The sequence below is a fragment of the Hippopotamus amphibius genome, chromosome 9 (assembly GCF_030028045.1).
Source record: "Hippopotamus amphibius kiboko isolate mHipAmp2 chromosome 9, mHipAmp2.hap2, whole genome shotgun sequence".
NCBI lineage: Eukaryota > Metazoa > Chordata > Mammalia > Artiodactyla > Hippopotamidae > Hippopotamus > Hippopotamus amphibius.
The window spans coordinates 104,929,006-104,941,250 of NC_080194.1; the positions used below are offsets into that span (position 1 = coordinate 104,929,006).

The 12,245-nt window shown below is 50.6% G+C and overlaps 1 protein-coding gene across 8 annotated transcripts in view; it reads left to right on the forward strand.

Annotated features, from left to right (window-relative positions):
* Nucleotides 1-12,245, forward strand: part of CUX1 (cut like homeobox 1) — a 354,634-nt gene that overhangs the window by 65,404 nt on the left and 276,985 nt on the right. For all 8 annotated transcript variants that reach the window (XM_057748078.1, XM_057748079.1, XM_057748081.1 and 5 more), the window contains one exon: nt 9,370-9,480. In XM_057748078.1, the coding sequence (XP_057604061.1) occupies nt 9,370-9,480 (111 nt within the window). The remainder of the gene's footprint in view (nt 1-9,369; nt 9,481-12,245) is intronic.

Sequence of the window (12,245 nt, forward strand, 5' to 3'; positions counted from 1 at the left end):
GGAAAGGCTTTTGGGCTCCTTGGAGAAGTTTAAGATCAGAGAGGGATAAAGTTCTCCTGCCATTTGGAGCCGTTTGTGCCTGAAAGGCTGAGGCTGTCAGGGCAGAATTTAGTTTTGTATTGCAACGTGGCCAAAGAGAGCCATAAAGAAACAGACGTTGTAGCTCAGAGCTGGTCAGATCGCTCACATCACATTTGGTTTGATTAATACGTAGAGCAGAATCCTGTTAGGGTTAAAAGCTGGCTCTCGCGCTCCCCGCACCAGTCCTGGGCCACGTGCACCCACATCTACCCAGGCCTCTGATCGCCTGTGTTTCATTATGCATCACCGAGACGCCGTCTCTCACGTCTCACTGTTTAAATGAGAGTCTGGCAAGTATTATATGTAGTGCAATGCTTGTTGAATACATCTGGCATTTTTGTCTTTGCATAGTGGGTTTACCGACGGGGTGAAAAACAATAAAAAACAAAATCTTGGTTCTCTATTGAAATTTCTCTGTCCCAAAGAATTCACAGAAAGGCTTGTGTGAAAACTTTGTACTCTTAGCTTTTGTTAGGCCAATTTATTTATTTTTATTCAATTTTATTTTCTGAGAGATAACTCATTCACTTGATCCAAAATCAGAATACTGCTTAAAAATATGAGAAATCTACCCCTACCTCTATCCCTGCCCACCTTTAAATGGAAAGGTCTCAGGTAGTTAAGTGTATGTTGGAGTGAATTGTTTCCCTTGAATTTCTTAGACTGGTAATTAATATCAAGTCATCTGCCAGAATCAAGAAATATTGAGTACGTACTAGATATATGTTACATACTTGAGGTATGATAAAGTTAAAGGAACATGAGAAAACAATCTTTATTTGAGGTGGGGTCTAACTATCACCAGGCATTTTGTCTTATTTAATCCTCGTAGCTGCTCTGTGTGTATCTGTATTCCTGGTTCAGGCTAGAGACCTGGCTTGGTCCAGAGCGAAGGTAGGTAGTAGGAGTCTGTATGCAAACAGGTCTCTGTGGTGCTCTGCAGGGACCACCCCTCCCTGCCCCCCCCCCCCGCCCCCCATTCCGGGTCCCTGGCCCATCTCCTTTCTCCTTTCTCTGGGTACTGGGAACCCCACTGTGCTCTGTGAGACCCGCCCCCCCCCCCCCCCCCCCATCAAGAGGTTGTGTTCTGTTCATTCCACTGTAAACTCCAAGATGGGGGAAGATAAGGGTAAAGGTTTCTTCAAGAGTTGAAACAATGTTTCTAATTAAGCCCCCCAGACAGTTAGCGACTTCAGCTGCAGGCTGTTCCCTGAGACCCACAGGATGTGATTAACCCAGAGAGCTCACCTCCCCTGCACTGCCCACCTGCTAAGTGCTGGGCTCTGTGCTGTGGGCCCCCAGGAGCCACCTGCTGCACTTTCCCTGCCCCGAGGGCCTCCTTCCCGGATCTCCCTCTTGGGGAAGCATAAGCAGACCCTGCCAACAGGCCCAGGAGGAGCCTCAACAGCTGAGCCCCCCATGTCTGCTTTGCTGCTCCCTATTTCCCCCAAAGCACCGTTGGCACGGACTGTTCCTGTCCCTCTTTTCCTGTTTCCTCTTCTCATGGTGGAACTGTGATGACAGTGGCTTCCTTGGCTGCCGGGAGACCTTGCCCCGGCGGCTTCAGCAGACATGATCCGCTCTTAGCCAGATGACTCTACTTCTTAGAAAAATGGTACCGTCCTAGGGATCCACCCATGATCCTTTGAAGCTGAGCCAGAGGAGGTGTGGGTCTCTCCTAGGCGCCCCTGCCTTCCCTCCTTATCCATTCTTACCTTCGAGAAGTTGCTTCTGTCAGCTTGTCCCCTTCCTCCTCAGCCCCCACAGACTCCTGAACTGTTCTAGACTGTTCTCTGCCATTCAAGGGTCAGGGCTTGGGCCAGCCTTTTTCTGGCAGCCTCTCTCTTTCCCACTGGAAGCCTTGCTGTCTGCAGTTCTTAAATTTGTCTCCTCCCCCTTTGTTGGTCCCTCTGTCCGGAGTGCATCCTTTCCCACCCCAGAATTCTCTTGAAGGTGCTATTATGTTTATGAAGCTGTTTCTGATTTATTTCCCAAGTAGAAGTAATCTCTCTTCTTTTGAACCCTTTGCAGTTACTCTGGACTTCTTCAAAATATAGTTTATTTTGCCTGTCTTTTTCTTTTCTTTTTGTAAGCTTACTCTTCATTTGGCAAATTCTGACTACAGTAGTCCCTCGGTTTCCACAGGGATTTGCCTAAGTTCCACTTATAAAATGGCATAGTATTTGCATATAACCCAGGTACGTCCTTTGTTATACTTTTAATCTCTAGATTACTTACTGTGTAAATAGTTGCGGACTTATGGGGGATTCTAGTTTTGCTTTTTGGAACATTCTGGATTTTTTTTTTCCTGAATATTTTTGATCTCTGGTGGATTGAATCCCTGGATGCAGAGCCCACAGATATGGACGGCTGGCCGTGATGTGCCTTAGCACTGGGTGAAGTGGGCAAAAACGCAGTTCTTCCCAGAGCTTACAGCCTGTGGGGCACCCAGGGTTAACCCAGCACCCGGGCCAATAGGGATTCGCTGCCAGGAGGCACAGTTCAGGGAGTTGGGCGCACACCTTCCAGGGGTGGGAGGGGGATGACGGGTAGGGGAAGCGTTGTTTGAGCAGAGATCCAACAGGTTCGTGGGAGAGAGAGGGGAAAGGCCTCCAAGCAGAGGGAATAGCCTGTGCTGAGGGCCGGAGGTAAGCAAGGGGCCCCCACCCTGTGGGGACACTGGAGGAAGGCCAGCGTGCAGTATGGGGCCCTGGTGGCCTCATCTAGGCCCCACGGGAAGCCCCTGAAGACTTTTGAGCAGGGGATAACAGGTCCCCTTTCCTGCAGGGTATGTGTGTGCCCATGAGGGGACAAGGGTACACCCGCCAACACCTCCTGCCATCCTGCCTTTGGTTGCTCTGCTTTTCTCCAGTTGTTCCCTTTTCCTGCACTGCCTTCTGTTGAGATTCTCCTGGGCCACGTGCAGGTTCATCTAATTCTGAGAAAGTGTGGCTTCCTGGGTGGGGATGCTGACTGCTGGCCTGCGGCCTGACCTCAGGTGACACAATACTGTAGCCGGAATTCAGATCTTTGTATCGCCGGGTGGTGAATCAAAGACTGAGTGGGAAAGTGACAGATAAGAATTACGTGTCTGAAGAAACACTTGGGAAAGATGAGGTCAGACTTGGTTCTGTACTCAAACTTATAAAATAAGTAAGAACATTAATGTTTCCCTAGGGAATTCTTCAAGATTCTCCTTGAAATAGAGATCATCATCCGTCCATACACCCTGAACAGAACAAAATGCACTTCCTGCAGGACCACGTGGAGGGCTATGCCAGGAATGAGGCATTCACAGGCTCTTATCAGTCCTTCAAAGCCCATGTCTCATTATAGGGGAAAAAATGAGATTTTAAAAGATAAATGTTTACTTTTTAGGAGTAGTCATTACATTTACATGTTCAAAATCCACAAGATACAAAAGGGTAAAGAGTGAAAGGACCTCCCCACCCCCCAGGGCCCCTGCCCATTCATTTTCCTCCCCAGTATGAGGAATGGCACCAGGATCTTGAACTTGGGGAGCCTTCCAGAGTGATCTCGTGTATGATCGTGTGTGTGTGTGCGCGCGCGCGGTCACAGTGCATGTCCTGGTCACCATCTGTGACTTCTAATTGAACACAATGTGTCCACTCTGGCCCCAGCCCCCTCTCAGCATCCCTTCCACCACTTCCATGCCCAAGCCAGCTTCCCCAGAGGGACCTGACCCAGGTCCTGCTTCTTCTGAGCCCCCATTCATGGTCTCTGACAGCCAGTCACAACCATAAGTTGTGCTGGGGACCCAGTGAGCCTGGAGGAGGAGGTGGAGGGTGACAGGGACTCAGGCCATCCCGCCCACAGGCCCCAGCTGAGATGGGCATCTTTCGTGAAAACCTGGAGCCCTTTCTTGCTGGCAGTATGTCCTGCCTTATATAACCTCAGCCTGTTTTCGTTCCACCAGCCTGGTCCCCTCTGTCTTGTCATTCTTCCATGCTTGCCTAATTTCCTTAGCTGGACTTGTGGGCACCTAGAGGTCAGGGTCAACTTCCGATTCACCTCGCATCCCTGGAGCGCCCACCTAGTTAGGGATACTGATGGCAGAATGCATCCTGGCCTGAGGTCGAGCGCGTGGCTCTGATGGTACAAAAAAACTCCCCTTGAAGGAGTACTCACCATGCTGCGAGGTGGACAGGCATAACCTTAGTTATCTCCAGGGAGGGGACATCATTGACTAAAAGCACACAGGTTATAAAAGGGGTGGAGCCTGGAATCCAAGCCAAGGTTCTCTAAGGCCACTGTCTGAAGGGTCTCCAGATGCCCCATGTAGGAGGCCAGGGAGGGGTGACAGAAGGAGGCAGGTAGGTGGGCTTGGGGCCTTCACCCCTTTTTAGCCAGAGTAGCTTCCATTTGTCCAATTATCGTTGCAGGAAACGAAACAGAAAATGTTCCAAGGCCTACTTCATGCAGAAACCATGGCCAGCCTTCCCCTTTCTGCACAAGTGCTCTCCATTTTCCCTAATAAAGACACTTTAAATTCTTATATAGAATTTGCTGTTAATTAGTTGACAGAGAAGCTTTAAAGAAGCATCAGATGAACCAACTCTTTGAGTCAAATGCAGAGGCAGTGAAAAGACAATACTTTACTTGCATCTCTGATGTAGCTGGCTGGTGTGTTTACCCCACCAGCCCAGGGGCCCTGTGGGAAAAGGGGGCCTGTGTGCATCTGCCCAGAGCACTGGCAGGCCTGGCCTGGGGACCTCAGGGAGACAGATCTCACAAAAGTGGTGGCAGCATTGCAGGTACCTCCCAGTTGTTTAAAACAAACAACTGACATATTCACTTGAAAGGCGAGCCGTTCCAAACTGATCATTGATATTATTGAGACTTGTTTTCTTTGGAAGAAACTTCCCCCACAATTTCTTTTAAATAGGCAGCTACATGGTCACTTTTTATTTGTGTGTGTATTTAATAAGCCTTTACTACTTGGCTGAGAGGCTGCGTTCAGGCAGAGAGAAACTTCCAGTATTGGGAGCTTTGCCCTTTGAGGATCTGTCAGAGTCAGTGAGGAGAACAGGATTACAGCATCCACAGCTCTGGGGGCAGTTCTGCAGTTTCATGGGGTAAGGTGTCCAAAGCTAGAGGTCTTTCCCTGGACCTTGTTGCCCCCGACATTGGTCATCCCTTGACGACTTTGAAAGGAAACCCCAGAGTTTCTGCATCCAGGTGCCGTCCTTGCAAGATGCTTTGTTGGTACCATTTCTAGGTCTTTTGGCCTAGTTGGAAATGCCCCTGTTCAGAGCCCATGGGTTTGCTACCAACTTCGATCACCTGGCACCTGGGGCTGCCAGGTGTTTCCAGCAGGAGAACAGTTCTAAATAGTTCGGAGGGGACTCCCTCCTCTGCCCTTCCTTGGGAAAGCTGGGGCTTGACTGAGTGATGTTTTCAATGACTTGGCCGCCTCCTCCTCGTTCATAAGCGCTGACTGGCCAGTGAGCAGCACGTTGTGCGAGAAGCAGCTGTCGTTTTGACAAAGGATGCGCCTGCATCACTTTTTGAATCACCAGAGGAGTCAGGGGTCATCTACCCCAGGCCTCTGCCCCTGCGCAAGTGCACGCGGAGACCACGCAGTCATGTATGGGGATGTGGTATGTAAAATATGTTTCTGTAACTATATGTATTAGTAAAAACATTAGTGGTTTTTTAATATATATAAAATTAATGTCATATTGCGATGTTTCCAATCAGGTAATTCACACACATGGCAAAATAGCCAAAAGACATGTGAAGGGCTTTCTAGGTGGTGCAGTGGTTGAGAATCCGCCTGCCAGTGCAGGGGACATAGGTTTGATCCCTGCTCCAGGAAGATCCCACATGCCCCAGAGCAACTAAGCCCATGCTTCACAACTATTGAGCCCATGTGCTGCAACTACTGAAGCCCGCGTGCCTAGAGCCCGTGCTCTGCAACAAGAGAAGCCATGGCAATGAGGAGCCCGCACACCGCAATGAAGAATAGTCCCCACTCACTGCAACTAAAAAGATAGCCCGCCCACAGCAAAAAAAAGACCCAACACAGCCAATAAAAAAAATAATAAATTTATTAATTAAAAAAAACAAAAAAACCCCCAAAAGATATGTGAAAAGCAAGTCCCCTCCTCCCCAGGGCCTCCTCAGAGCCTAGCACAGTTTCAAGTTTCTCTGTCTTTCTAGAGACAGTCAAAGCTATGCAAACATGTGTATAGGCACTTTTAAACAATGTAGCATTGTTTTGTACTTCACTTTTTTTGCTTAAATGTATCTTGAGTATCATTCCATTTCATACATTGTGTATACAGGACTGTATTTTTGCAAGATAATTCTTTTTTAAAAAATATTTAGTGATTTGGCTGCTCTGGGTCTTAGTTGCAGCATGTGAAATCTTCGTTGCCATGTGCAAGATCTTCCTTGCAGCACGGGGGATCTAGTTCCCTGACCAGGGATCAAACCCGGGCCCCTTGCATTGGGAGCGTGGCGTCTTACCCACTGGACCACCAGGGAAATCCCTTGCACAATAATTCTTGAGTGGATATGCTGATACACTATGTGCTATTGCTGGACATTCAAGTTGGTTCTACACTTTTGTTGTTGTTGTTGTTCTTGGTGAATTTTTAATGCCTTTCAGATGTGGAGACTCTCTTTGCTCCTTGTTATGTGTGACCAGTGACTCAGGGGCTGAGGGTTCTGTATTTTAGGCCCCCATTGCCACCTCCCCTGAAATATTAAATTCCCTTGTTAATGCGTCATTATATGTGACACTTGGAGGATAGACAGGCTGGGTAGATAAGGAAACAGTATTTGGATTATGTTTTATAGCCGTCTTCTACCTTTGTGTTGTCCCCAGAGCCTTAGAAAGGCTTGACATCCTTTAGGGGACTTGGTCAGAGATTGTGAGCCTTGAACTTGAGCAGCCAGACCCAGGGCATCAGAGGCTCAGTCTCTCCTCTGTCCTGTGCCAGTCTGTTTCCATGGTGGTGGGTGGTGGCACTGGGTGCAATTTTGAGAACCCCATTGGTTTCTCACTGCGGGCCTGCATATGTCTGCATGATTGGGGAAGGGGATGTACCGCCCCCCCCCCCCCCCAGGTCCCTGCCTGCCAAGAGCAGGTCACTTTGGGCACCCTGGCCCAGCCACCCTGAGATAGGGGTGGTTTAGTTTCCCTTCCATCAAGTGACCTGTGCCAGGCTCAGCTCTCTGAAGTCAGGCTTTCTGGCGGATCTGCCCACAGAGCTCCTTGATGTCGGGCTGGGACAGACCTCAAAGCAAGAGGGGCACGGGGCAGGGGAGGGGGGGGATCCAAGGGGCCCAGAGGGGCCCACAGACCACGTGCTGTTGACATCTCCCTCTGCACTGCCCCCACGGTCCCTGAGCTCTTCACACTAGGTATGTGACCCCTCAGTCACCCGTGTGCCCTTGGCATCCAGTGCCTGGCAGCAGAAGTCACCAGACGCCCTCTGATTAGGTGACACCCCCCTCCCAGGAAGTAGGGTCTTCACTGAAAGCTCTTTGTTTTTCCCTAAGTTTTCTGCATCTGTGTATGATTGGAACCAAACATCAACTTTACTTTTTTTGTCACATTTCAATATTGGCTTCCCCCCCACTTTCTTGAAGTCTCCTTTTATAACTTCTGCTGCTGCTGCTTAAATATAGATGTCCTCCTCCTTACCAGATTGTTTATATTTTTGAGAAGCCTTCTGCTTATCGGCGACTGCTCTCTCCTCTGTCTCCATCCCCACGCTGCCACATTGCTTTCGGTTGCTCTTTTTTTCCCCCGCTGCCTTCACTTGACTGGGATGTGTTTCAAATGTGGTCTATCAAAATGTGCAGTGTTTCCCTCTTTTCTGCAGTAGCTTTGACATCTGTTCTTGAATTCAAGCCCACGTTATTCTTTTGGACTTGCTTGCCCAAGACTTGCCGTGAAGCCAGAAGCGTGGAAGGAGGGAGAGAGTGCGGTGTGGTGATATCTCCCCCACCCCCTTATTCCTCCCCCCCCACCCCTTTAAAAACTGTCTGCCATTTCCAAGTTGACAGCACCCTAGATGTTTGTTCCAGCACCCTGCCGCCCCGTCTGGCAGCAGCCCACCCTGTAGTGGAACGAATGAAGTGCTCAGCCGCAGGGCTTGCAGACGCCTTCGGTTATTTCCACCAGAAAGGAAGCCGGGTGGGTGGAGGGTGGGGGGAGAAAGCCTCTCGGCTTCCTGGATGTCTGTGCCTGGATCTTCAGCTTGGATTTTCCTCACCTTCCCCAGCTCTGCTGGGCCTCGGGGCGATGGGCTGTACCACTGAGAAGCCACTTGGAGCTGCCTCTCGCATCCTAAGCAGAACATGCCTGTGTGTGTCTTTCGTAGCCGAAGCCACCCAGTGAGAAAACGCGCCTCTCAGTGGCTTCAGGAACGTGTCCTTGTGTTCCTGCTGTCCACCCGGGACACCACCCTGGGCCCATCTGCCGCAGGCTTGTTTGAAACAGAGCCTCTTGGCCACTTCTCCCAGAGCTTCAGAGGCCAGGACACGAGTTCTCTGATGCTCCGAGTGTCAGTTTGTTCTGTGCAATGGAGGTCCTCTCACAGGGGACCCACTCCTGGTGGTTCTTGGAGTCTCAGGGGCAAGTCACAGGGTTGGGGGATAACACTGTTTCCAGGTGCCTCCCTTCCCAAGTTGACACGGCACTGGAAATCCTTATTCTTGGGACTTGCCTCGTAAGGTCCCTCTTGAAAACAACTAACAGGTCCTGAATATGATGTCTGGCCTGTAGTAGGCCCACAATAAGCATCTGTTGAACAAAAGCAAATCAGATGTGACTACAGAAGATGCCAGACCCAGACTGTTGAAGGAGAGTCAGATGGGATGCCCTGGGGAGCAACCCGGAGTCAAGCAGCAGGACTGGGGCCCAAAGATGTGGCAGGAAAGACGCTTGTTAAGAGCAGAAGCGTGCGACTCCAGGGAGGGATGGTGTTTGGGCACTGGCCAACTCTGGTTTTAGCAAAGAAAAATGCATCTGCGTGTTCTGTCATCAAAGCAGTCACTTGTGAGGTGTGTGTTGGTACACAGCACACCCAGCTGAGCAGGTTTGGTTTCTTGAGCCAGTCAGTGCAGGGGGGTGGGTGGGAGCCTTGTGGTTGTGCCCGGGTCCCTTTTCGCTGGCCCCCAGCCCCTCCTGGGCCACGAGATGGTGATCCCCAGAGCCACAGCTTCCCGGGGGTCCTGGTCAAGTGCAAGTATGCTCTCCTCCCATACAAAGTGCAATTACAATCTCGTTTCCCTTTCTGTTTCTCTCCACAGAGGGAACTCGATGCCACCGCAACAGTACTGGCGAACCGGCAGGATGAAAGCGAGCAGTCGAGGAAGCGGCTCATCGAGCAGAGCCGAGAGTTCAAGAAGAACACTCCAGAGGTGAGCGGCGTCTCTGTCCCCGGCTCTCCGAAACGGGTCTCACCGTCCTGGGGCGCGTTCAGAGGGCGCATCGTAGTAAGCATTTCGCTCCTAGCGAACCAGCCGCCTGCTGCTTCCTCTCGGCTGTCCTCAGCCCCGATGGCGAGCCCCCGTGTGGGCTGGGGACCGGATTAAAGCCTGAGTGAATTCTAGATGCACATGCTGAACCAGCTGGGTGGCCAGGTCAGACCCCCAGCCCCTCCGTGCCCACGTGACCACGTCTATAGGCAGAACTGCACCCGGGTCCTTAGGGAGCGTGAGCACAAGGACATAGAGTGATGGCAGGGCCTCAGAGGGGCATCTGAAGGCTGCCTGCATCCGAGGATGCAATATGCCAATGCTTCTTGCAAAACAGACATTTAGTCTGGTCCGGCCTTTTACTTGCCTCTGTGTTTCCTAAAATATGCTTTAAAGGGCACTGGAAATGTGCTCTTCATGAGCTCCTAAGTTTTTTTTTTTTTCCAGGGTGTGTTCAGAGGACGGTGTTTAGTGGCTGAGCAGCCTTTTACTGCCCTGTTTTCTTGGTCCTTTGTTCCCTGAGTCCTTATCAAAGGCAGGAGAGCTTTATAGACAGTTGAGCAGACGTGGGGATTGCCTTCCGGGAGCTTCTGCCAGTTGGACCCACGGTGGTTCTCGTGTCTTGGGCTTGCACCCAGCCTCCTGCACCCTCCACTCAGGTGTGAGCGCATGGCGGGTGCTCAGAGCTTCAGCCGCGACTCCCAGGCCTCCAGATTCTTCCATGGAAGACAATGGAACAGGCCTGGAGGAAAAGCTGCTTTCTGAGAGGGGTGCTTCTAACTTTTATAATAGTCTTGAAAAATGATGTGTGGATTGAATTTTTTTTTTAAGTAGACCCATTTTAAGCATCCCAAAGGAGCTTACTATTTCAGGGGAGTTACCATAAATCATTTGGGGAAACAAATAATTGACCCTCTGTTTTCAGAATAAATATTTTAGGAGAAAAAATGTTGGTAGTCCTGTGGAAAGAAATAAGGCTCTAGGGGCAGACCCACCTAAGGGTTTTAAATTTTAGATTCACTGCTTACCCTTTCCACCTGACCCCGGCCCTGAAACTTGGATGTTCCATGTTGTATCAGAAGATACAATATGGGGGTTGGAGTAATTCAGGCCGGGGGTTGCTGCCCTCCATGCCGCCGGGGGTGGGAAGAGGGGCCTGCTGGTGTTTACGTCCCACCTCGTCATGTCTCGAGCAAAGGCAGGGGCAGAGAAAGCAGTCAAGCGACAGGCCACCTTCCTCCTCTTGGGCTGCTCAGAGCAGACCTTCCTGGAGGGTCTCGCTGTGGGGTTTCTCACGCTCTTGTCTTTGACTCTGTTTCCCTGGACGGACCTCAGTCAGGTGTGTCTCTCGAGCCATCCTCAGCACTGATCCAACAACTAGCTGTTACTGCTGTCCTGCATTCTCACTGCCCTTCCCTTGGTGACCGTGTGTCCAGGGGTGGCCATAGAAAATCTAAAAAAGAAGGGCACGGTCATGCTTCTGAGGCATCAGGCAATAGTACGTAAACATAATCCGTCCTATGATGAAGCACCGTGAAGAGAACTGGATTGCTGAATGTTCCGTTCGGGTCCCAGGGTCCTGCCAGCTAAGGCAGTGCCCGCCGAGGACGGGTGTGTTCCCTCTGGCCACTCCGGGCTCAGCACCCATTCGATAAATGTTGATTGGACTGAATGGGCCCTGTCCCTCCATTGACATCTAGACAGGCCTCGTCCTGCAGAAACTGGCCGCTGGCTCCCCGGGCTTGTGTTGAATCCCATGACGGTTAATTGACGAAACCCAGCCTCAAACTTGGCAATTTATCTCCTAATCCCAGTAAATAGGAGAGGCTTGGGGAAGAGCACCCTGGCGGGGAAAAGCCACCAGGGCACGTTTCATTTGTTTGTTCTTGATTTTTTTTTTTTTTTTTTTTTTGAATTTGTTTTTATTTTTATTGGGTTACAGGGTATGGGTTGGGAAACATCTCTGCAAGTTATGCCAGGGCACATTTTTAGACATCGTCTTCTGTGGAGAAGCGGACACAGAACCCCGCCTGGAAGGGATGGATGTTGCTGTCCTGCTCGTCTCTGGCTCTGCCAGCCAGTTGGGGCTGGTGTCCACTCAGGCTCCTCCTGCTACAATCAGGAGGCCATGCTGCGGCACAAATTTCCAAGACATGTGGAAGGGTGAAGCCATTCACTGACCCCTGGATCCCCTGCATTTCCTGATCCTGGGCCCATCCTTGAAATTGGTGTGGGGTCCCTGTGGGAACCAGAGGCAAGACCCCATAGAGAAGACAGGGTCAGCTATGTTGCCAGCCATTTAAAGTCTTCTGTCAATTTGGAGACCTCTTAAGGCTGCCGTGGAGGTGGGGGTGGGTAGCTTCAGCGAACTCCTCTGGGGTACACGGAGGGGGGTACTTGTGGGTCCTATGGTGGGGGGCGTCTGGGGGCACATGGGGGGCTCTGATGAGTGCAGGGCCTGGGACCCAGAGCAGATAGCGGGTCATCACTTTGTTTGGGGCTTGGGTCCAGAGGAGCCTAACCCGTCTCTGACGTCACTCATTTCTTCTGATTATTAAATCACTGAGAACAGGTTAACACTTACTGTTGAGGGAACACTTCTGGAAATTGGATGTGTGAAGATGAAGGTTGCTTAGAACTTTGTTCTCAGGGGTTTAAAGAAAAAATGTTGGCTTGTTGGCAGGGGGCATTTCTGGGTGTGGACACAG